The sequence below is a fragment of the Humulus lupulus genome, chromosome 9, assembly GCF_963169125.1.
Source record: "Humulus lupulus chromosome 9, drHumLupu1.1, whole genome shotgun sequence".
Lineage (NCBI taxonomy): Eukaryota > Viridiplantae > Streptophyta > Magnoliopsida > Rosales > Cannabaceae > Humulus > Humulus lupulus.
Window position 1 is genome coordinate 92308573 of NC_084801.1, and position 25643 is coordinate 92334215.

A 25643-nucleotide genomic window follows, 5' to 3' on the forward strand; every position below is an offset into this window, starting at 1 on the left:
AGATGTACCAAGACTTGAAAGTTTTGTACTGGTGGTCAGGCATGAAGAGGGATGTGGTAGACTATGTGGCAAGGTGCCTAACTTGTCAACAGATTAAGGCTGAGCATCAGAGGCCAGCAGGGTTGTTGCAGGCTCTAGGGATTCCTGAGTGGAAATGGGAGGATATTGCGATGGACTTTGTTGTTGGATTGCCGAAGACCGTGGGTCAGCATGATTCGGTGTGGGTAATTGTAGACAGGTACACTAAGTCCGCCCACTTTTTACCTATGAGAACACCTTATACTATGGAGCAGTATGCTGAGCTTTATGTAAAGGAAATTGTCCGACTTCATGGGGCTCCGAGGTCGATAGTGTCTGATAGAGACCCCACCTTCACCTCCAAGTTTTGGGAGAGCCTGCAGAAGGCAATGGGCACACAGCTACGGTTCAGTACCGCTAACCATCCTCAGACAGATGGGCAGTCTGAGAGGACGATTCAGATACTGGAAGACATGCTTTGAGCCAGTGTGTTAGATTTTGGGGGATCTTGGAGTAAGTATCTCCCATTGATTGAGTTTTCGTACAATAATAGCTATCAAGTGACTATCGGAGTGGGTCCGTATGATATGTTGTATGGAAGGAAGTGCAGGTCACCGATACACTGGGATGAGATAGGTGAGAGAAGATATCTAGGTCCTGAAATGGTTCAGAGGACCAATGAGGCAATTGAGAAGATTAGAGCTCGTATGCTCGCCTCCCAGAGTCGTCAGAAGAGTTACTCAGATCTGAGACGCAGGAATGTGGAGTTTCAGGTCGGCGATCATGTGTTCCTCAGGGTTTCACCCCTGAGAGGAGTGAAACGATTCGGTGTTCGGGGCAAGCTGAGTCCCAGGTTTGTTGGCCCCTTTGAGGTTCTGGAATGAGTTGGTGAGGTAGCTTACAGGTTAGCAATGCCTCCAGCTCAATCAGGGGTTCATGACGTGTTTCATGTGTCCATGTTTCGGAAATATGTGTCAAATACTACTCATGTGTTGAGTTATGAGAACTAGGAATTAGATCAGGATTTATCATATGAGGAGAAGCCTATTCAGATCCTTGATAGGAAGGACAAAGTCTTGCAGAGCAAGACCTGCGCCTTGGTTAAAGTGTTGTGGAGGAACAGCAAGGTTGAAGAGGCGACGTGGGAGCTTGAGTCCGATATGCGGGAGCGGCATCCCGAGTAGTTCAGGTAATTTCGAGGATGAAATTCTTGTAAGGAGGGGATAATTGTAACACCCTAAATTGCTAATAAGGTTTAGGACCTTGATTAGCGTGCCTGGAGGGCAATAAGTGAATTAATATGATGATATATGAATTTAAATGAATATGTGATTAGAATGCATGTTTAGGTAGTATAAATATGCATGTGGGCCCCGTTTGCATGATAGGGGTAAATTGGTAATTTTAGCCCGTTGAGGGCATAAATGTGATAATTATATTATGTGGTTTGTACCACGTGGGTGTGGTGATATTAATATGATGCAAGTGCCGAGACAGTCCTAGAGAGCTAGATAACTCAAAAGACACAACGGGATTTTATACCTGGCTCGGGAGGAGCCTAGGGGTACTTTGGTGAATTTTGTGAGTTGAGTTGAGAATTTGTGGTTAATGGTTATTGGTGATTGAGTAACCTGGGTAACCATTAGTAACTGCTGAGAGTAACAAGTTTAGGTGGAAGAAATGGTAGAATTGTAATATAGGTGAAAGGATAAGAGTGCCCTTGAGGTTTAGTTAGGAGAGGATAACTATGGGAGGATAGGATGGTAATTTGGCAGGGATTTAGATCACTTCAGCTGAAGGAAAAGGATCATACACGTTATTTCATTTGGGGCATGTTTTGTTTATGCTGAAATTGGGAGAAACCTACAGGAAAAGAGAATAAAAGGAAGGAAGCTGAGTTTGGAACCTAGAGGAGGAATCAAGGTGGGTTGAAGTAATTGAAGCCAAACAAGAGTCAAGAATTGTTCTAAGGTAAGAATTACTCCTGTTTTACTGAGTTTTAAGCTTGATTTTAGAAAGTAAGAATGGAAATTTAAGGATAGTTATGGCTGGTTTTGTGAGAATTCAGCTTGTGGAATTAGAAGGCTTAGCTTAGAGCTGGAAGCAAGGGAGCTTAAGGTTGGATTCTCCATTCAAGGTAAGGATTTTGTGTAATTATAAAGTTTATTTCTGTTATGAATTAGGGAATTTGAAGTGTGGTTTAGGTTTGGGTCTAAGCTTTTAACTTTCTGGTTTGAATTATTGAGGCATGAAACTAAAGTGTGATTTATGGGAGTGATTGGGTAATTGAGCTGGGTTATGATGTTTATAGGTTGTTGAATGGTCTATTTGGGGTTTTGAATTGGTTTTGGGGCTTAGGTATGAGTTTGGGATGAATTGGGAGTGTTTTGGCTCGGGGAAATGCAGGGAAAAAACCCAGATTTCTGGGTTCGCGAAGGAGCGCCGCGACCCTGTTCTTGGGCGCCGCGGCGTGAGGCTGCTTCAGGACAGGGGAAGGCTTTCTGACTTGCTGGATGCCGCGGCCCTCTAGGGCAGCGCCGCTGTGCTAGGCCAGTTTCAGAGCATGGAATTTTGCAATTATGAGCTTTTGCTCCGGGGGTTTGGGGGATGTTTCCGATGAATTGTTTTAGGAATTTGGGGATTCCGAGAGTGTGGGATTGGTCCCGGGAAGAGGTTTTGGATTGATTAGTATTAAAGGATGTTTTATATGTGTTGTGACTAGGTCTTTGGAGAGGCTCGGGTTAGAGGACCGTGCTTGCGGCCTTAGTGCATCAGAAAACTCGAGATACAGGTAAGAAAACTGTAGCACCCGTAGAGCAAGGCTTGAGCCCATAGTATTGTTGCAGGGCGCGGCCCTAAATTGTATCACTGCTAGGATATAGCTTAAAATGAATGATTATATATTTGATTGTTATTTGAGAATGCTAAATGTGGTAATAGTAGAGTGAACGGCGAAGGGCCGGGAACGGCGAAGGGCTGAGAACGGCGAAGGCCGAGAACGGCAGTGGGGCTGGGAATACCACTTAGCACATGGAGTGCTCGTGGTTAGGGTGAGATCCCAATGGATACATGGGATATCCTTACAGTGTAGACCGAGATCCCAGGCTTTGGTAACGCTTTTGGGACGACATGGTCGTATATGTGTTAGATTTTATGGACTGCCTGACTAGATATGAGCTATTTGCTGTGGCTGCTATGCTGGGGGCAAAGAGCTCAAGTTCGTCCCCTGAATCATATTCGTTTTTTTTTATTTCTGACAGGAGCTTCCTCATTAGCTTCTCCATCTGAGCCAGGCGCTCAAGGTTTTTGTCCTGATTTCCTTGGTTGGTCCGGGGCTGTTCAACAGCTCCGGATCCATTGTATATGTTTGGCAGGTTATTGTCCCTCCTATCTTGAGATAGGTTATATGGGACATTCCCTTTGTCGCGTACCTCGGACAGGTCTTCCCTTGGGCAAGCACGGCTGCCATTTCCTACTGGGTTTCCCCTTTGAGCATTTAGATGATCTCAGAGGTCGTCCCTTGGGGTGGCTTAAGGACTTTGCGCCGAGCTCAGGCGTTGGCGCAGGTCTCCGCCAAAAAGGTCACTACGGCGGCTTCCGGTCCAATAGCTCCCGTTTGAGAAGCTCGGAGCCCGCCTCTGGGGATGAGGATCCGGGACTTCTCTGGGCGCCCTGCTACGATGGAAAGGTCCTATGGAAGGTGGGTTTCTCCTGCTGCTCCCATAAGCTAGAACATCTCGAACAGGCCGAGGACGAGACGGATATCTTATCGGTGAAGGAGGATGTCTGACCGGGGATGCAATCCTAGTCCCATCAGGGCGGATCAGGTTAGGTAGGGGCCTCTCGGCCTTGCCAACTTGTGGGTCTTGCGCTTGGTGATCTGAGCAGGGCGCAGGACGGCTGGCCGGGACGGGCTATCGCTGTGAGCCCTCCCCAAATCTCCTTCTAGAATTCCCTCGAGCCCTCCTGGGTGTACTCGAGGCTGGTAGTGAGCTGGGAGCTGAAGTTCGGACCGAGCGGCTATACTGTTGCTCGGCCCTGGGTAGTTCTTCGAAGGTTGTCCCTCGGCGGTGCGATGAGGGAGTAGAGTTGGATGTCAGGGGTCTGGCCGACCGGCTAGGCCTGGACCGATTACCCCGGCAGGACTTATGAGTCTCTCCTTGCCTCTTTCCGACGTTAGCGTCGGTTGTAAGAGGGGGTAGTCGGGCCAACACCTCCTTAATCTGCTGGTTAGCTTTCACCAGCTGACTCCTCAGCTGAGCATTCTCCATCTCTACTACTGTGTAAAAATCTGGGTTTGGATTAGGTGGCCGAGGTGCCGAACTTCCAGTGTCATCTTGGCCTATTGGCTGCTTGCCCGGCCGCTGCTGAACTTCAAGGTTTTGCTCATCGGAGATGGCGGCATGATGGGCCTCCTGCCCATCATGTTGGTCCACCTCATTACCATGTCTTGAGCGAGTGATAACCATTGCGATAGCACCAATCTAACAAGCTCTCAATGAAAGCACCAAACTTTTGACGCAGTTCTTCGCCAACAGGTAATTAAGAAAATAAGAGAATGGGATTAGTGCTAAGTAATGAACCGAAACAGATGAATGATCTTCAAATGAACTGATGATACGAATACGTTTTTAGGTGGTTCAAAGGTTAAAATCCTTCTACTCCACCAGCCAATATTATTGCTATATTTCTGGTATTCTTTACAGGGTATTTCGTTACACAATAGAATCCAACCCTTTGCAACTCCCAGGGTCTCCATATTTATAGGAGAGGACACCTGGGGGTTGGCAAGGGGGGTCATCCCGTGACCTTCTTACCCATCATGTCACTTCTGCGACATTCATGATTAATTCCTAAAATCTGACAAATGAAGTGTGGTCTAATCAATAAGTAAGGGGGATAATGGGTCGCACGGCCCAACCCAGTCGTGGGTGCCTGAACACGCACGTTTATGCTGCGTGTCCGAGATTTCAGGGATATATCAAACACGTGATGTCTAATATATGCACGTTTACATTGCATGGTTGACTTTATAAAGAGCCACAACCTCCAACTCAAGCTCGCACCTCGAGCTGGATGCTTTCTTAACCCGCGGTCTTCATACCCCTGACTCGGCTCCTTAGTAATCTTAATAAACTCTTGGCTACCTCGAGCTAAAGAGGTAGGACCAGATAACAGCAGCTTCGGCCATGTATTATTCACATAGCTCAGATATAATTATGCCATATCTCAGCTCGCTAATAGCCCGTGGAAAATTAGGGCGTACAGAAGTGCTTAGGTAAAGGTAGATGAAATAGTCATTTAGGCTCAAATATACTATAAGCATACAAACTAAACAAACAAATAGCTCAAATATACCATAAGCACACAAACTAAACAAACCAATCTTGTATAAACTTGCAAACCCCAAAAACAATCCCAAATTTTCAAAATTTTCTTACTTTGAGAGAAAATTCATAAACTGATTTTTTTCTTTTTCATTTCATATGTTTTATGCTAATGATACTACACTCCCCCAAACTTATTTCTTTATATTGTAATTTGGAATGTAGTTCATTTTCAATATTTTTTTTCTCTCTCAATTTTTGTTCTATTTGTAAGAAAAAATTTCACATATAAATCTCCATTACAAACCATCCCCCAATCATTTTTTATATGCTCTGGAAGGAAAATAACAAATTTTGAATTAAGCTCAAAATAAGTGTGAAACAAAAAGAATCAAATTAGGCTCAAAATTGGGTAACTAGGGAGTAAATAATAAACGTGGGCTTGAAAGGCACAAACGGTTCAAAGAATTTCCTAAATCATCTTCCTAAACATACATCATCTAAGATTTCGTCTCAAATAGCAAGCAAACATGTTCTAAGATAACAACATTTGTATAATTTATTTTTATTTTAAAAACTTAGCAAGCATAAATAATATTCAATCACATAAAATTTATTAAATATCATGATTACGCTCTCAATTATTTAAGTAGACAATGTAAAAATGGAAAGAAATATTTAACCAAGCACACAGATTTTTTTATAGCTTATTCCCATTCAATGTAAACAACATATCATTCAATCATATTATCATTGGTTAATCATTGTCAACTTGATTGAACTACACTTTAAACAACCTAGACAAAATGTGGTGGCTAATATGGATTGAACTTGGTAATTTATCAGTTGGGCTCAAAGTAGCATCGCCACCCTACTCTTTTTTTTTTCTTTTTCTCGATTTCCATGATTCAATATTACAAATTTAATACTAAATGACACAAATTAAAAGTAATCCTAAAAAAACAATATTCAAAATTATAAAATTAAAATATTCATAATCCAAAATTTAAATAAAACTAAAAAAAATGCAAATAAAGGATTGGAATGCTTCCAAATGTGTTGTCCTTAACATCATTTAGCCGGACACTTGGTTCATCTTCAAATTTAACTTGGATCAAGTCCACCCCTCGAATCCTTAAGAGCCATAATGTCACTGGTTAAAGCCCGTCTTGTGATATTGCAACTTTTTGGAGCTTTCACTGCTCATGTAACATTCGAGCTTTCCCATTAAAGATTTTTTTTCCCAATATTACACACTATTCGACTACCATCTTGAGTAATGATCTTTCTCTTGATAACTTCCACCTTACTACCGCCTCATGTTATCACATCCACTCTATAATATGTTGGAATTTCAGTTGCAACAAAAACATTAAATGTCACCTCCTCATTTTGCACTCGTAGCTTAAATTCCCCTTTTTGTACATCTATTAGCGCCCTTCCAGTAGCTAAAAATTGTCTCCCAGAATAATCGAAATATTTTCATCTTCCTCCATATCAAGAATAATAAAGTCCACAGGAAAGATGAATCTGTCCACTTTCACCAATACATCCTCAATAATACCTCTTGGGTGCTTCACTGAATGATTTTCCATTTGTAAGGGCACGGTAGTAGGGCGAGCTTCTCCCAATTTCAATTTTCTATAGATAGATGGAGCCATCAGATTCTCATTTGCTCCTAAATCACATAATGTCTTCTAAAAAATTACATTCCCTATAGTACAAGGAATGATAAAACTACCCGGATCTTTAAGCTTGAGAGGTAGTTTCTTTTGGAGTATTGCGCTACACTCCTAAATAAGGGCCACCATCTCACAGTCCTCAGGTTTCCTTTTCTTCGACAATGTTTCCTTCGTGAAATTCACATAACTCGACATTTGTTCTAAGGCTTCTGCAAAGGGAATGTTGATGTGAAGTTTAAAAAAAAAAACTAAGAACTTGGAAATCTGCTTGTCAAGCGTCTTCGTTTGCAGCCTATGAGGATATGGGATCTTAATGTGATGCTTAACACTTATTTCTGGCTACTTATTCTCAAGGTTCTCATTAACCTCTTCATCCGCCGTATTCTTCTTCTCATCAACCACTTTTGGTAATAGAATAGACTTCTTGACTGACTCTTCTAACTCCTTACCACTCCTCAAGGATATTGCATTGCATTGCTCCTTTGGGTTCACTACAGTATTACTAAGAAAAGTCCCTTAGGGATGGATATCCAACATACGTGCCAATTGACCAACTTAACTCTCAAGATTTCTAATGGATGCTCTAGTTTCTGTCATAAACTTAGTCTGAGTGTTGGTTAAGGTTAACAATGCAGCTTGTAATTCATTATCCTTCTTTGGAGAAACCAGTCGTTGTGACATTTCTTGAGGTGGAGCTTGAGAAACGGGCTGTTGAAATTGTTGTTGAGGGCCTTGATTATTTCTCCATGAAAAATTAGGGTGATTCCTCCACCCTGGGTTGTAAGTGGTGGAGAAAGGGTTGTTGGCTTGCCTATTAAAATTCCCCATCATATTCACTTGCTCCATAGAGATAGAATTATTCACTTCTGTTGGCATACACTGCTAAAATTGGTGAGAACCTCCACACCTTTTCCACACCGTCTGCATCTGCATTGCTTGAGCTAAAATATTGTTTTTCTACAACTGCTTAGTGAAAATGGCAATTTGAGTAGTTAGTGTTGTGATAGCATCTAATTCATGATTTCCAGCTACTTTCCTATTACTAGTAGCTCACTCTTCAGCCCATTGGCAATTATTCACGACCATTTCTTCCAACAATGCATAGGCTTAATTAGTATTCTTTCCCATGAATGCTCCCACTACAAGAAAAAATGCTTTTAATAACACCGAAAATGTGTTATCAAAACATACGATAACACTTTCTGATGTGTTAAGACCGACTATGTTATCGTAGGTCAGAGTACTTTACATAACACTTTATCAGTGTTATACAGATGTGTTATTGTATTGTCAACGATAACACAATTTCTATGTTATTTTAATATATAGATAAGTGTTGAATTATGTTATTTATAGTCGATTATATAACACTTTTTTTGTGTTATACTACACTTTAGTATAACACTTTTTTTGTGTTATATTAGCTTAGAGAAACATAATCTTTTTTTACTTACACAAAACTAGGAAAACAAATATGAAATTTGAAGCCAAATAAGGTAACATAAATAGATTTTTATTAATTACTCAAATGTAATTACAATATTTAGTCTACTAGTCTAGGCTTAAGAAATCATATTACAACATAATTTATGCCCAATTCAGATTCCTTTATCACTAAATACAAAACAAGAAATGTATACAAAAATTAGTGAAATACATTCTTCCATTCTTTGCATCAATATCTTGATGGCTTTGCAATTTCTTTGAAAGTGTTATGCTTCAAAAACAGGTCAGTAAATGCCACCTTCAAGTTCTTAACCTCTCTATCTAATTCACTTGGTGTCCTTTGCCTGCAAGATCCTAGAAAATGGAGTAGGATCCACCAAAAACTGAGATAAGTCTACAGATCAGTGCTTGAAGTATCATACAAAAATAAAACTGTAAAACCCACATAGCTCTTACCATTTTCTGAAAAAAATTTCAAGACTACAGTATGTATTCCATCTTTTAGATACCACAAATTGTCAACAGCAGCAAGTAAATTACTTGTCACTAAACTATACTAAATTTTTATGACTAGAATGATAGTAAATGTAGAAGCAAATATTACATCCTTATGTTAATAAAACAGATCTAATGATCCACAGCACAAAAACCAATTGTTATCTTAAAAAATAAAAACCAATTGTTATCCACAACTTAAAATACAACAAAAAAAATTTAGTCTCATAAGAAAAAGCATTCACTGCCCAAAATAGAGGCAGAGATTAGCTAACTTGCCCTTTCCTTTCCTGTGTTCACCAACTAAAAACAGACAAAGTCTACTAAGTAACTTTCTAACAACAATATCAAATTCGTAAATTTATGACTAAAATATCATATTCTAGATCATGCTGAATTATTAACATACTTATTTAAGTTACACTTGTATAGAATTTAAAAATTAATAACAAAATCAATTCACACAGGAGAAAATACAAAGAATGATATTCAACATATAATCACACCGAACAACATACATGAGCAGGGGAATTAATTTCAATAATAAAGAAGGGCAGGAAGAAGCATCGTCTTTTTAAATTCAGAAATGAAAGTGAATGAGAAAATCAGAGAGGATAGAGAATGAATGAACTGAACTTTATTGAAATATATAGAAGTGTTAAATAGAAGAAGAGAATACATCACTTATAATGAGCTAAAAATTCGAGTAAGACTAACAGATTCATAGAAAACCATAACAGATCTAGCAGCTACCACTTAATAGATCAAATTTGTAGTAATAAAAGTACTACAATCTTTCCATTAATCATTTATAGTGTGCACAAGGGAAATAAAAAGCCCACCTGTTCAGATGATGTTAGAATGGTTTCCATTTTCTGAGTTGTTACTTTGGTTGTACACAGAGTTGGGCATGGCAGAGTTGAGTCTGCCCTCAAAGTATGTGGAGTAAGTAGAGTACTTGGCACATTTCTCCTTCCATCCTACAAAAAAAAAAACATAACATTATGCCTCTTAAATGCCTGTATCAGGTCAAGAACAGGAACAACAAAAGTAGTTCACAATAGAATGTTGGAATCGGAGAACAAAAAATGAAAATGAATAGTGTTTAAGTTTAGCAGAGATTGTTGGTGAGAACTTGCAAGGCATCAGTAGGGAAATTGTTCTCATCAAACAAGACATGGTAGTGAGTAGGCCGAATGGTTCCCTGCAAGAGTATATATTACAAGACATAACTTTCATTAATACTCTATATTAATTAACAAAGACATTAAACATGACCAAAGCAAAAAAATTGAACCTGAATTCCAACATGACTGTTAAGGTAGAAGTCAAACTCAGTTGGGTGGCAGATTTGGGTATCAACAACAGTGCCTATATGTAATGTTAAATCAATTAGATTTCCTTTGAAATTTAGCTATACAAATATATTGGTACAATGGATTCACAAACTAAACCTGGTTGAATGTTTCCACTCTTGTCCATGGAATCACGGTTGTCGTAATCAGCTGGGAAAAGCCGGGTATGATGCCTTTTCTGAACAATAACAAGTGTAATTGGAGGAAGATATCCTTCCTCAAGCGAACGACAAGCCTGTTTATAAACAAATATGTAAACACTATAAGAGTCGCAGCCATGTTTTTGTGAAATGATTGATATCTGCTCTAAAGGCTATTCCTCAATCATTTAGTGATAATGGTACATACCTTTCTTATAGCATCTACCTCATGAAGCATCACTTGACTGAACTGTCCGTCACTAACACCATCTCTGCCAAAGACCACAAAACAGAGTTAATTAAGCAGTAATGACAAAAGACCAAATATTTACTATGTCTGCTAAATAACCTGTAGAATATAATTCAGTGAGGTTTGGCTCCAGTAGATCTTCTGAAAGCAATTAAATGTTCCCTAGTTGGAGGAAAATAAAAAGAAAGGAGTTAGAATAACATAATGGAGAAGATTCTGAAAAGTTGAGTAGAATGTACACATGGTTACTCACCTTATCATTCCACCTTGGACTTTGCCCTTTTTATCATCTGTAGTTGAATTATAAAGATCAAGGATAATCTCCTCCCGGTGCTTCTGTGCGGAGACCAATGCTCTATACTTGGTCACCTCTGGCCAATCCATCGAAGCAACCACCTAATTCAAGTAAAACAATTGAGATGTTATCAATTAAACTAAACAATGGAGCAAAAAGATTATTAATTAGTAATTAATTACGGCTGCTATTGAAGGGCCAGAATCCTCTCCAGGCTGTGGATGTGTTACATCAGCACCAAAAATTATTGTAGGCAAATCAGACACAAAAGGAATTTTCCTATGGATAGCATCACTTAACACTGTATTCCGACCGCCAACCTATATAATATAAATAGGTACAAAGAAATAAACAACACAACAACACCAGCTCCAACACAGAAAAAACTTGCTTAGCAAAACAATACTGCCATGGAAGTGATAAAATCTAACATACACATACTAAGTGATTATGATATATATTGCCTAGTGTTCTAAGGGAAGAGATATAAAAAAAACGTTGATTATAAACAAGAGATGCAAGAGAGTATCTTTAATAAAAAGAGAAAATCGTATACAAAGTAATAACAGGATATGTAACTGCAATTATACTAATTTTACCAGTTTATTCTAACCTTTTCATAGCCATTAAATTAGACACATCAGAGAACAGTTTATTCTAATTTTACCACTTTCTATATCGCATTAAGTTAGACACATCAGATTTAGCTTAGTTTGAGAGCATTCTACTTGTTGACGCGGTTCTTCGCCAACAGGTAATTAAGAGAGGGAGAGAAAGGGATTAGTGCTGAAAGTAGAACCGTCACAAATAGAAAATCTTAGGGGATGAACTAGGTGACTCAAGACACGTTTTTAAGTGGTTCAAAGGTTAAAATCCTTCTACTCCACTAGTCAATATTATTGATCTATTCTGGGTATTTGGTTACAAGGTGTATCTCTTCAGAGACTATTTTTTCCCACCCCTATCAACTCCCAGGGTCTCCATATTTATAGGAGAATACACCTGGAAGTTGGTAAAGAGGTCATCCCGTGACCTTCTTATTTTTCATATCAACTCTGCGACATTCATGATTAATTCCTAAACCTGACACATAAGTATGGTCAAATCGACAGATAAGGAGATAATGGGCCGCACGGCCCAACCCAGCCGTGGGTGTCTGAATACGCACGTTCCTGCTGCGTGTCCAAGAAGTCAGGGAGATATCGGACACGTGATGTCAGATATAGGCACGTTTATCTTGCGTGTGTTGACTTTACAAAGGGTCAGAGGTCCACGGCCAGCTCGTACCACGAGCTGCTCCCATGAACCGACCTTCGGCCTTCAGGCTCTTTGCCCCCGTCTTGGGCAACCTTGACGAGTCCTTGAGGATCCCTCGAGCTAAGATGGTACGACTTCGAAAACAGGAGCTCTGGCCTGGGGAAATTTACGGACTAACCATGATTAGTCCGAGGCTCAACCTGCTAATCAGCCCGTGGGAAAACCAGGGCGTACATCTGCCCCCCAAGCTCCTGCTCGTGGTATATGACGTCATATATAGAATACCACAGTGGGGGCTTTTAGACTTTCTCACAACTCTTCATATTCCACTTTTTGTGCAGGCGTCTGATACGTGGAACGCCGTGGGTGGGGACGGTACGTTTTACGAGAACCGCATTTAATGGCCTAGTCTAAGCCCAGCCGTCGTTCCGTATTTCGAGTGGAAGGCCTCGGATCCCTCACTAGGGCCATCCAAGAGCCTTCTACACGTGATCCTTCACGTATATAAAAGGGGGTGGCCACCCTACGCACGGACCACCCCTTCATTCAAAATTTCCCAAATCTCTTTCCTTCTTTCCTCTCTAACTTTCAGAAGAATGATACCCTCGACTCTGTCGCTGCCACTTTCATTGTTCAAGAAGCTTAGGCACACGAGTTTCTCCGAAGTTTTGGAAGCTATTTCACCGACGAAGCTCCTATCAACGCAGCACTCTCTTCAACCTTCCAGCCATACACTGTAAGTTTCCTGACCCTGTTCACTTTGAAAACATGCTACTGTAGCTTAGGTAAAAAAAAATTACTGTAGCCGCATGCAAGGGTTTTCTGGGTTGCGTGGATATGGAGGGTGACAACCCTTTTTAGGTTAGGACATACTTGTTGTAGGAAATCGCCTTAGAGTATGGGTTTCAGGATGCTTTTTCTGGAACAATTTCTGGGTAGATGTTTTGGGAAATTTTGGGTGCAAACCCGGGTAGCTTAGGGAACACGCCTCCTGGGCGGTTTTGTGATTTCTGCCTACTAAACTTTCCCCCCAAGGCAACTTTTACTCTGAACCTCCTGACACGCGAATTCCGAGTAATCTGGGATCTGTTGGGAGTATACGCGTGTGTTCACTGAACTGCGTGGTTCCACCTCCCACGAGCTGGGCTTACCTCAGCTCGTGCAAATAATAATTATTCTTCCTCCTGCTTGGGTCGCCTTTTCTAAAGTGTTTTCTTGTGTCACTAGGCGACCAGATGGCTCCAAAAAAGAACCTCCCTCCGAAGAATATTGGAAGCTCGGCCTCCCAGCAGGAAAAAGGAAAGGCGGTGATGTCAAGCTCGCCGATCCCCCACTTCGGGCCGGCCATGGAGAAACAGGTCGAGGTGGCCCCCGACGCATTCTTTGAGGCGGAGAGAATCGTCTCGAAGATAACCGACCAGGCGAAGATTAACAAACTCTTCCTCACCCACAACATTCCACTGGGGAAAGCCTCAGTTATAGCCCGACCTGCTGCGGAGGGTGAGCGGAGGGCGAGCGGAGCTGCACGCCGCTCGATGAATCGTTTGCGGCCTGGAGCGGTGAACACTTCAAGGCAGGGGCCTTCCTTCCCCTGGATCAGTATTTCGCTGATTTCCTGAACTATGTGGGGTTGGCCCCATTTCAGCTCCCCCCCAACTCCTACCGTCTGCTGGCAGGGTTGAGGTACTTATTCAAGAAGCAGGAGTGGGAGGTCCCCACTCCTGCGGATATTTTATACTTCTTTTGCCAAAAAGCCAACCCGGACCAGAGGGGGCGAGGTGACGGGTTAACTATTTAACCCGTTTTCCTAATACGGCGGCGGTCATCGAGCTGCCAAGCCCTCCAAATGACCTCAAGAACCAGTTCTTCATGTCAACTGGGTTCCGGAACTGTGAGCACCATTACTTCATCCATCCTCGTAAGTGAACCCTGATCTTAGCTCGTATTTTAAGTGTCATTTTATTTTAGCTCCTCCCGTATTCCATTCTGATTCCGGCCAATCTTGCAGCCATCTACGCGAGGACCGAAAAGTCGGTGACCCTCGGGGGTCAATATGAAACACTGGCGGGCTTGCCCCCCAGCGAAAAGGACTATTGCGTGCTCATGACGGACGAGACGATGGTGTTCTGCAAATTGATTTTCCCAAATCATACTCTGAACCTGAAAAGGCCCCGGGGGCCGCCCTCAGCTCGCGACAACAGACCCATCATTGTGGAGGAGGTCGCGGTAGAGGAGGACGAGGCAGCTGAAGTTCCACTCATGAGGAATAGAAAGAGGACCTTGGAGGTCGCCCAGGGGATGGACGAGGAGAGGACCCAATCCGGAGCAGCCGCGGGTCCTTCCGGCCAAGGTAACCCTTTCTTGCTTAAGAACGCAGATAGGGCCACTGCGGACCCCCGGCTGGTTAGGTTCAATCCTAGGCAGATCGTCCATCGTCATCGAAGGGACCCGGACCTGAACACACTCCTGCTCCATTGTGTTGACCGGCTCGTGCTGGATCACCAAGAGAGCCGGCCTAGGGGGACCGTAGTAGTAGATAACACCCTAGCCTTTAGGTCGATCATTTTTGAGGAGTATGGGACCAACTTACGCACGTGGCCATCACTCCAGAGGGGCATCTATGCTCCGGGGCTTAGGCAGTATGTAGAAGAGTCTAGCCCCGAGTCAGAACCGGACCCAGAACTTGCGCCTGTTCGGGAAATAATCGTCTTAGGTTCTTCAAGCTCGGGGGGTAGGGCTCCCTTAGTATTCGTATACTGTTTGCCTTTAACCTTTTGCTTTTATTTCTCCCCTATTGCTAACTTGTAATAACCATGCTTTTTGTTTTTGCAGAAGAGATGTCTCAGCCCGAGGATAGTCTGCGGGGCATAGACTTCGGGGGGAATCCCCCAGCAGGGCCAAGATTGAAAAGGCTCCGGGGGTCCAAGAGCACGGCTGGGGGCTCCACCAAATCTCCGGCAAAGGAGAAGGAAAAAACCCCATCATCCCAGGCCGGGGGGGCAATTCTTCTTGCTGGCAGAGCAGGACACATGCCCCCGCCGCCCCAGCGATCTCCACCAGCCACTCAGGACGTGGTAATGGAGGTCGGGACCCCGGCCGCAGTGGCCCCCGGCGTACGCATCACGGTCGACCCCCAGGCTCTAGAGAAGATCCCAGAAGCCTTCCGGGGAACGGTGTATGAGTCGGCGAGCTATGCCGTCAACCATTTCTACAAGTTCAAAGAGAAGGAGCTCCGGGCTATTGAGACACTGAGCCCGGTCCACGTAATAGAGTCATCGATGGACATGACCCTAACGGTAAGCTGCCCCATTCTTTTAAGGCTTTACCCCTCACATACTGCCTTAATTTTCTACTTAGCCAATTTGTCTTTCATTTCTCGTAGGGCATCGCTGCCGTACACCGAGGCATCACCAGGACCAGAGCTCAGCTCGAGGAGATGAGGACTGAGAACCAGGCCGCCCTTCAGGAGGCTCAGGCGGCGAAAGATGCGCTGGCGACCTCGAAGGCCGAGTTAGAGAGGACCCGCTCGAAGGTCAAAGCGCTTGAGACATCCCTTGCCACCTCGCGAACAGACCTCGAGGCAGCGAAGACCGAGGCCCAGGCCGCCCTTGAAGCTGAACAGGCCACCTCGGAACAGTCCATGCAGGAACTGTTCTACCGTTGCTGGGCCCACAACCCGGAGGCTGACTTCTCCTTCATGTCGTCGAGTCTCTGGGCGCGCTTGTTGGTGAAGTTCCAAGCCCGCCTTGACAAAGAGGTGGCGCCTTCGGAGACTGGGAAGCCTCTGGTGCGGCAGAGCTGGATGAGACTGCGACCTCCAAGGGGCCGACTAACGGGGCTTACGACGTTTTCTCTTCTCTTTATTTTTGAAGTATTTTATGTAATCCTTAGCACGAGGTATTTTCTCCTCGAGACAATTTGCCTTGCAATTTTAACTTGTGTATTTCTTCATGCTTTTGGCTACAATACACATATTTTGTTTTTTGATAAACTTAGTTCATGTTAACCGTTATTTATATCCCGAGCCCCTTTTAAGAAGGACCATGATCCATAAATTTAAGTTAACTTCTAAGTTTTATGACCCGGTTAAAACCAGGAGCTTATTTTGAAAACTTAGTTCGTGTCAACTTTTATCTATATCTCGAGTTCTTTAAGAAAAACCATGATCAATAAATTTAAGTTAACTTCTAAGTTTTATGACCCGGTTAAAACCAGGAGCTTATTTTGAAAACTTAGTTCGTGTCAACTTTTATCCATATCTCAAGTTCTTTAAGAAGAACCACGATCAATAAATTTAAGTTAACTTCTAAGTTTTATGACCCGGTTAAAACCAAGAGCTTATTTTGAAAACTTAGTTCGTGTCAACTTTTATCCATATCTCGAGTTCTTTAAGAAGAACCACGATCAATAAATTTAAGTAAACTTCTAAGTTTTATGACCCGGTTAAAACCAGGATATGACTTATTTGGCGTTAACCCTTATCCATAGATAAGAATCAACATCTAGTCGTTAAGGAGACCTGGTTATATCCAGGTACCATATGACCCCCAAGTAACTGGGAAAGGGTCTTTCGTGGTTACTTTAAGATTACACTTGCAAATAAAAAGAAAAACTTGATTTTTATTAATACATAAAAAGTGGCCTTCCAGGACTTACAAGTGGATCATTGATAATATTTCTTCAAGTGGATGGAGTTCCAAGTCCGTGGGACTGCCCCTCCATCAAGTCGAGCTAACTTATAAGTTCCTGCCTTGATGACTTCAATGACCTGGTATGGTCCTTCCCAGTTCGGTCCCAAGACTCCATCCTTGGGATCTTTTCCGGCCAGGAAAACTCTCCTTAGGACCAAGTCGCCAACGCTAAAGGTACGTTTTTTAACCTTGGTGTTGAAGTAGCGGGTGATCTTTTGCTGGTAATGGGCGAGCTGGAGTTCCGAATCCTCTCGCCTTTCATCGATAAGGTCTAGGGAATGGCATAGGAGCTCGTGGTTCCTATCTTGGTCGTAGGACTGGACCCTATGCGACAGAACTTTAACTTCCACGGGGAGGACTGCTTCACTCCCAAAGGTTAGGGAGAAAGGAGTGTGACCCGTAGGAGTCCGATGCGAGGTCTGGTATGCCCAAAGGACCTGGGGGAGCTGTTCTGGCCAGACCCCCTTTGCCTCATCTAGCCTCTTCTTAAGGCTCGCCTATAGAGTCTTGTTGACAGCCTCGACCTAGCCGTTTGCTTAAGGAAAGGCCACAGAGGAGAAGCTTTTCACAATTCCGTGCCTTTCACAAAACTCGGTGAACAGGTCGCTGTCGAACTGAGTGCCGTTGTCGGAGACAATTTTCTTCGGCAAGCCGAACCGACAGATGATGCTTTTAACCACAAAGTCGAGTACCTTCTTCGATGTTATTGTTGCCAATGGCTCTGCCTCGGCCCACTTTGTAAAGTAGTCGATGGCTACCACGGCGTAACGAACCCCGCCCTTTCCGGTAGGCAGGGCGCCTATTAAATCTATCCCCCAAACGGCGAATGGCCAAGGGGCCGAGATCATTTTCAGTTCGACAGGAGGAGTTCGGGCAACCGCGACGAAACGCTGGCACTTGTCGCACTTTTTCACATACAAGACCGAGTCTCTTGACAGAGTCGGCCAGTAATAACCTTGCCTAAGAACCTTTAAGGCCAGGCTTTGCCCCCCAGCATGGTCTCCGCAGAATCCTTCGTGAATGTCCTGCAGGATGGCCTGTGCCTCACCTGGATGAACGCACCGGAGGAGAGGTAGGGAATGTCCACGTCGGTACAACACACCATCGACCAGCGTGTACCTCAGAGCTTGATACAAGATTCGCCGTGCATCGTTACGCTCTTCAGGCAGCTTTCCCTCGACGAGATACTCAAGAATGGGGGTCATCCAGGTCGGCCTGCCATCAATCATCTCGACCTCTGCCCAATCTCCTTCTATACTTGGTTCTTTAAAGAATTCTATTGGCACCAATCCCAGGGTTTCTGTCTCTCCCGAGGTGGTGAGTTTTGCGAGAGAATCTGCGCTGGCGTTCTGTTCCCGAGGTATCTGTTCGATCGATCCTCGCTCAAATGCGGACAGCTCAGTTTTTACCTTCGCCAAATAGGCGGCCATCTTGGGTCCCCGCGCCTGATATTCGCCCAGAACCTGGTTTACCACGAGCTGGGAGTCACTGAAGCACTAGACGGAGCTCGCCTTTAACTCCTGAGCTACCCTTAGCCCAGCTAACAAAGCTTCGTACTCTGCCTCATTGTTGGACGCCTTGAACCCGAACCTTAGCGCCGAGTGGAACCTATGTCCTTCGGAGGATATTAGAATGATTCCAGCCCTGGAGCCGCTTTCGTTAGATGAACCATCAACGAAGATCTTCCACGACGAATGCGGCGGGGCGACTTGAAGTAGGCCTTCTGATGGATCCTCCTGGAATCCGTGCACTCCTCCACGAAATCAGCCAACGCCTGGCTTTTTATGGAAGTTCGTGGAGTATAGAAAATCTCGAACTGACTGAGTTCGACCGCCCACTTTAACAAACGTCCCGATGCCTCAGGTTTTTGCAAAACCTGCCTTAGAGGCTGATCAGTCATGACGTGTATCGAGTGGGACTAGAAATACGGTCTGAGCTTTCGCGAGGCTGTGATTAGGCAAAACGCCAATTTTTCTATCAGTGGGTACCGTGACTCTGCTCCGAGTAGTCTCTTGTTGATGTAGTAGACTGGCTTTTGAACTTGGTCCTCTTCTCGTACTAGCACGGCGCTAGCTGCATCCTCAGTGACGGCCATGTAGAGGAAAAGAGGCTCTCCTGCCTTGGGCTTGGTCAGCACGGGCGGTTCAGCCAAATGCGCCTTCAGATCGAGGAATGCGCTTTCGCACTCTACTTTCCATTCAAACTTCTTGTTTCCCCGGAGCAGATTGTAGAAGGGCAAACACTTGTCGGTTGACTTGGAAATGAACCGGTTGAGTGCTGCCACCCTTCCTGTGAGGCCTTGGACATCTTTCCGCGACCTGGGGGAGGGAAGCTCGAGCAGTGACCTGATTTTTTCGGGGTTCGCCTCGATTCCTCGGGTATTGACTATGAACCCCAGGAATTTCCCCGATGCGACACCGAACGTGCATTTTTGAGGATTGAGCCGCATGCCGTATTCCCGTAGTATTTTAAAACATTCTTCCAGGTCGGAAACATGGTTGTCGGCAGTCTTTGACTTGACCAGCATGTCATCAACATACACTTCCATGTTCTTCCTGATCTGGGCCGCGAACATTCTGTTTACTAGCCTCTGGTAGGTAGCTCCGGCATTCTTCAAGCCAAACGGCATGACCTTATAGCAATAGACATTCGTTGGGGTCATGAAGCTGGTATTCCTGGTCTGCCGGGTTCATCGCGATCTGATTGTAGCCTGAGTACGCGTCCATGAAGGACATGAGCTCGTGCCCCGCCGTGGCATCCACCAGCTGATCGATCCTAGGCAATGGAAAGCAATCCTTGGGGCAGGCTTTATTCAGGTCAGAGAAGTCAATGCAGGTCCGCCATTTCCCGTTGGGCTTTGGAACTAGCACGGGGTTGGCGACCCAAATTGGAAATTTGGCTTCGCGGATAAAGCCTCACTTTTTGAGCCGGGCCACTTCTTCTTCTAGGGCTTCAGCTCGGGTTGTTCCTAAACGCCTTTGCTTTTGAGACTTGGCAGGAACGCTTTTATCCAGATGGAGCGTGTGCATGATGACGCTCAGGCTGATCCCCACCATGTCCTCGTGAGACCATGCGAATACGTCCAAGCTATTCTTCAGAAACGTAATCAGCTCCGCCTTTCTCTTGTCGCAGAGGTTCTTCCCAAGCTTAACCGTCCGTGATGGATTTTGTTTATCAATGTTCACCTCCTCGAGCTCTTCAATAGCCTGGAGCTCAGATCTGTCCTCGCCTACTCGGGGGTCAATGTCCTCACCACTCAAGGCGATCTTTTCCTCTTCGGGATTCTGAGGTTTTTCAATCTCAGGAGCCGCTAAGGGTCCCTGAGATTCCTCCTCGCTCTGAATGGCCATTGCCAACTACCCGGGTTTAGACTTTCCCTTCATGGAAATGCTATAGCATTCCCTGGCAGCGAGCTGATCACCCTTGATGGTGCAGATTCTTGTTGAAGTAGGGAACTTTATGGCGAGGTGTCGAATGGAAGTGATGGTCTCGAAAGCTATGAGTGTAGGTCGGCCTAAGATGGCGTTGTAGGCAGCGGAGCAGTCAATGACCACGAACTCAAGTAGCTTGGAGACTGTCCGAGACTCTTCTCCTAGGGTAATCAACAGCTCGATCGTCCCTATCGTTGCCGATCCTTCTCCCGAAAAACCATATAGCATCATGGAGGTCGCCTTTAGCTCGACGACGGTTAGACCCATCTTTTCTAATGTGGACCGGAATAGGAGGTTCACCGAGCTTCCGTTGTCCACCAACACTCTCCTCACTTTCCGGTTAGCGAGCTAGACTGCTACGACCAAGGGATCATTATGGGGGAATTGGACATGGCCTGCGTCTTCCTCCGTAAAAGTGATCGGTTGCTTCTCCAACCGCTGCTGTTTTGAATGACGCTGCTCCGGGACGAACTCCGCTCCGTTGTGGGCCTTTAATTCATTCACATACCTCTTCTGGGCGCCTCTGCTCGTGCCAGCCATGTGCGGCCCTCCGGAGATGGTGGATATCTCTCCCTCGACCACGGGAGGAGGGACGTCCTGATCTACCCGAGGCCCGGGATGACTGACTGGGACTTCTGGAGCGGGTCGACTCGTTGGGATCCTGTTTCGTGAGTACTGCGCCAAGGGGCCTGCTCGGATGAGAGTCTCGATTTCATCTTTTAGATGCTTGCAATCGTCAGTATTGTGGCCGACGTCGTTATGAAAACGGCAGAATTTTGAAGTATCTCTCTTTCCCTTGTGGTGTTTCAATGGCTCCGGCCTCTTCCAGGGGACCCGAGTAGCGTTGGCCAGGAAAATACTTTCCCTAGACTAGGTGAGCTCGGTATATGTCGTGAACACGGGCTTGAATTTATCCACAGACTTATTCTTCTTTTGACCGTGCTGGCTGTTTTCACCATTTCCCTTTCTTTTGCCACCACCGGGCTGGTTGTTCTGTGCGACCTCGGGGATCGCCACCACGATCTCTGTCCCCGCTCCAGCGGGCTTCTCGGGAACCTGGCTGGTCCCCGCGGCTGAAGCTTCACCTTCTTCTAAGTTTATCCACTCTTGGGCTCTGTTAAGGAATTCACTAATCGAGCTGACTCCCTTCCTTTGAATATCTTTCCACAAGTCCCCCCCGACCAGGATTCCGGTCCTCATGGCCATGAGCTTGGAGCTATCATCTGCGTCCCTCGCTCGAGCAGCGACATTCGCGAATCTGCTCAAGTAGGCTTTCAGCGTCTCGCCGGGCTGCTGCCTCACGTTAGCTAGGGAATCGGCCTGGACTCGGGCGGCCTGGGAGGCGCGGAACGCCCTTTCGAAATCAACTGAAAAGGTCTTCTAGGAGCTGATTGACTGCCTTTTACTCTGCTTGAACCACTGCCTGGCAGGTCCGGTCAGTGTGGAAGGAAAGATCAAGCAACGCAGCTCCGGGCCAATGTTATGGGCCATCATTAGGGTGTTGAACATCCCTAAATGGTCCGACGGGTCCCCTTCCCCGTTGAACTTTGACAAGTGAGGCATACGGAAGCCAGATGGGTATGCCGTCGCTGCTATGCTGGGGGCGAAGAGTTCCATTTCGTCACCCGAATCATATTCGTCTTTTTCTTTTTCTGATAGGAGCTTTCTCATCAGTTCTTCCATCTGAGTTAGGCGCTCGAGGGTTTGGTCCTGAGATCCTGGGTTATTCCGGGGCTGTTCAACAGCTCCGGACCCATTGTACATATTAGATGGGTTGTTGCCCCTCCTATCTTGAGATAGGTTATTAGGGACATTCCCTCTGTTATGTACTTCAGATCGGACTCCCGCCGAGCGGGCCGGGATACCATCTCTAGCTCGATCCTCCCTGTGAGAGTTGAGGCGATCTCGAAGGTCGCCCCCCTGGGTGGTCTGGTGACTTTGCGCTGAACTCAGTCGCTAACGCAAGTCTCCTCCGGAGAGATCACTCTGGCGGCTGCCGGTCCAATGACTCCTGCTGGACGGGCTCGGAGTGCGTCTGTGGTGGTGAGGACCTGAGCTTTCTCCAGGCGCCCTGCTACGTCGGGAAGGTCCTGCTGATGGTGGGTTTCTCCTACTATTCCCGTAAGATGGGATGTCTCGGACGGGCTGAGGAGACGGATATCTGAATGGAAAAGGAGGATGCCTGACTGGGGAGGCGATCCTAGTTCCATCTGGGCGGATCAAATTTGGTGGGGGCCTTTCGGCCCTGCCAACTTGCTGGTCCCGCTCTGGGCGAGCTGGACGAGGCACAGGACGGTCTTCTGGGACGGGCTGACGTCGCTGGCCCTCCCCGGATCTCCTTCGGGAATTTCCTCGAGCTCTCCTGGGCGTTCTCGAGGAAGGATGAGAACTAGGAGTTGACGTCCTGACCGAACGGTTGTATTGCTGTTGTCCGGTTCCAGGCATTTCCCTGAAGTTTGCCTCTTGATGGTGCGATGAAGGGGTGGAGTTGGCTGCAGGAAGTCTATCCGAACGGCTATGCCTGGGCCGGTTACCCCGGTGAGACTTAGGAGCCTCACCTTGCCTCTCTCCAACGTTAACGTTGGTTGTGAGAGGGGGTAGTTGGGCCAGAATATCCTGGATTTGCCGACTAGCAGTTGCTAACTGGCTCCTCAGCTGAGCGTTCTCCATCTCCATCGCAGTATAATAACATGGGTTCGGATTAGGTGGCCGGGGCGCCGAACTACCAGTATCGTCTTGGCCCGCCGGCTGCTTTCCTGGCCTCTGTTGGACTTCAGGAATTTGTTCATCAGGGATGGCAATATGGTGGGCCTCCTGCCCATCCTGCTGCTCTGTTTCGTTGCCATACCTGGATCGAGTGGTCACCATAGTTGGATGTTTGTGACAGCACTAATTGAATTTGCTCTCAATGAAAGCACCAAACTGTTGACGCGGTTCTTCGCCAACAAGTAATTAAGAGAGGGAGAGAAAGGGATTAGTGCTGAAAGTAGAACCATCATAGATAGAAAATCTTAGGGGATGAACTAGGTGACTCAAGACACGTTTTTAAGTGGTTCAAAGGTTAAAATCCTTCTACTCCACTAGTCAATATTATTGATCTATTCTGGGTATTTGGTTACAAGGTGTATCTCTTCAGAGACTATTTTTTCCCACCCCTATCAACTCCCAGGGTCTCCATATTTATAGGAGAATACACCTGGAAGTTGGTAAGGAGGTCATCCTGTGACCTTCTTATTTGTCATATCAACTCTGCGACATTCATGATTAATTCCTAAACCTGACACATAAGTATGGTCAAATCGACAGATAAGGAGATAATGGGCCGCACGGCCCAACCCAGCCGTGGGTGTCTGAATACGCACGTTCCTGCTGTGTGTCCGAGAAGTCAGGGAGATATCGGACACGTGATGTCAGATATAGGCACGTTTATCTTGCGTGTGTTGACTTTACAAAGGGTCAGAGGTCCATGGCCAGCTCGTACCATGAGCTGCTCCCATGAACCGACCTTCGGCCTTCAGGCTCTTTGCCCCCGTCTTGGGCAACCTTGACGAGTCCTTGAGGATCCCTCGAGCTAAGATGGTACGACCTCGAAAACAGGAGCTCCGGCCTGGGGAAATTTACGGACTAACCATGATTAGTCCGAGGCTCGACCTGCTAATCAGCCCGTGGGAAAACCAGGGCGTACACTACTCTCTACCAACAAGAAACCCAAGGCCATTGACTTTTGGAAGCATTTGATTAGCTACAGCAATAATTTGGGCAACAATTAACCAAATGAGCAGAGAATTTACTTTTTGTAAGAAACAGAAAATTGTTGGAAAGAGAGACAATATGCAAAGCTCTAATTTATATAAACACAAGCAAAACAAACTCACCACAAGGTGATATCAAAAGATAAGAAAATTAAGAACCTCATTTCTGAAAGCCTGGCCAATTTGAGCAGCAAAAGGAAGCTTGTTCCCATTGTAATAGTACAAGTCATTAAAGTTAACAAATATGCCCTGTGCAGTTTCTGGCCGCATGAACCTACAGCAGAGGAGATTTAATTACATATCATTACTAACCAAACAGGAGTCTTAATAAAAAAGAATCACTAAGAATAATTAGTACCAAAATGTAACATGCTCACCCAGGGCTCAAGCCAGATGGGCCTATTGATGTTTGGAACATAAGATTGAATGGATATGGATCAGAAAGTGGATTCTTAGTGTCTGGAGCTGTAATGTCATACTCCTTAAGTTTGGCACCCAGCTCTTCAGCTGAAAGATCATCCAAAACAGCAAGTATGCGCTTCAGTTCTGTAGCCTCCTTTGTAGTTATGGAAAGGTCTTTTTGAAGCTTTTCACTGCAGAAGTACTTGAGCAAGTGATCGGCACGATAGCAAGTCCCAGTTTTCTCATCTTTAACCATAAGGTCAGTAAATTTATCAACATGACCAGATGCTTTGAGAACAACCTCTGGGGTGACACAGGGACAGTCAACCTCCAACATGTTCTGGTCAAGAACAAAATGCTGCAGCAACTTACTCCCAATACTATAATCAGCTGCTCTTGCTGCCTGCAAAAGCATTAGAGGTGAAACATATAACACAAACAACAGCTAAACCCATAACCTGCATAATCGAGCAAAACCAAAGATTGACAAATAACCACCAATAATTTGTAGACTCACTATAAACTGTTAAAGAATAAATTTAATAAGAAAAAAAAGGGAAAAATTAAATACTTCTCATTAGGAGAAAAAATATCAATCGACATCAACCTTAGTAAGTACATTAAGATTAAAAAAATACAAAAACTGCTATATAAATGATAAACAAAATTACACCATAAAGGACTGACAAAGAAGAGAATAACATACCAGTAATTTGAGATATCAAACGACTATTAATAAATAAAAAAGGGCTTTTAGAGATGCAACAAACATTTAAAAATCATTTTAAAACAATCTTTTTTTATACGCTCAAAGCATAATCATGAATTTCATAATTTTCAACTGAAAGGGAAAAATAAGATAAATAAGAGAATTAGAAAGACATAAGAGATTAAAGACAATTCATTTAATTTCTAAAATTTCTTTTCACCATTATCAGATGCAAGAGAATGATAACTTGGGGAAGAATCAATTTACTCTAGCATATAAAAATAGATTTTGCCACTGTAAGAACATTTTAGAAAAGTAAATTACAAATAAAAGAATTTTAACAAGAAATCATAACTAAATCTATTTTAATAGTATTAGAAATAAATTGTAGAC

General features: G+C 44.7%; 2 protein-coding genes across 2 annotated transcripts; both read right to left on the minus strand.

Annotated features, from left to right (window-relative positions):
• Positions 1-10079: 10079 nt before the first annotated feature.
• On the minus strand, positions 10080-11273 carry LOC133801011 (protein argonaute 5-like). The gene is made up of 6 exons (XM_062239140.1): positions 11191-11273; positions 10967-11109; positions 10672-10735; positions 10423-10540; positions 10266-10339; positions 10080-10172 (listed from the first exon to the last, which is right to left on the minus strand). The coding sequence occupies exons 2-6, from the start codon at positions 11095-11097 to the stop codon at positions 10080-10082; spliced, it is 480 nt and encodes a 159-aa protein (XP_062095124.1). The 5' UTR covers positions 11098-11109; positions 11191-11273.
• Positions 11176-25120, minus strand: LOC133799872 (glycine--tRNA ligase, mitochondrial 1-like). The gene is made up of 3 exons (XM_062237859.1): positions 24517-25120; positions 24299-24413; positions 11176-11328 (listed from the first exon to the last, which is right to left on the minus strand). The coding sequence occupies exons 1-3, from the start codon at positions 24954-24956 to the stop codon at positions 11176-11178; spliced, it is 708 nt and encodes a 235-aa protein (XP_062093843.1). The 5' UTR covers positions 24957-25120.
• Positions 25121-25643: the final 523 nt, after the last annotated feature.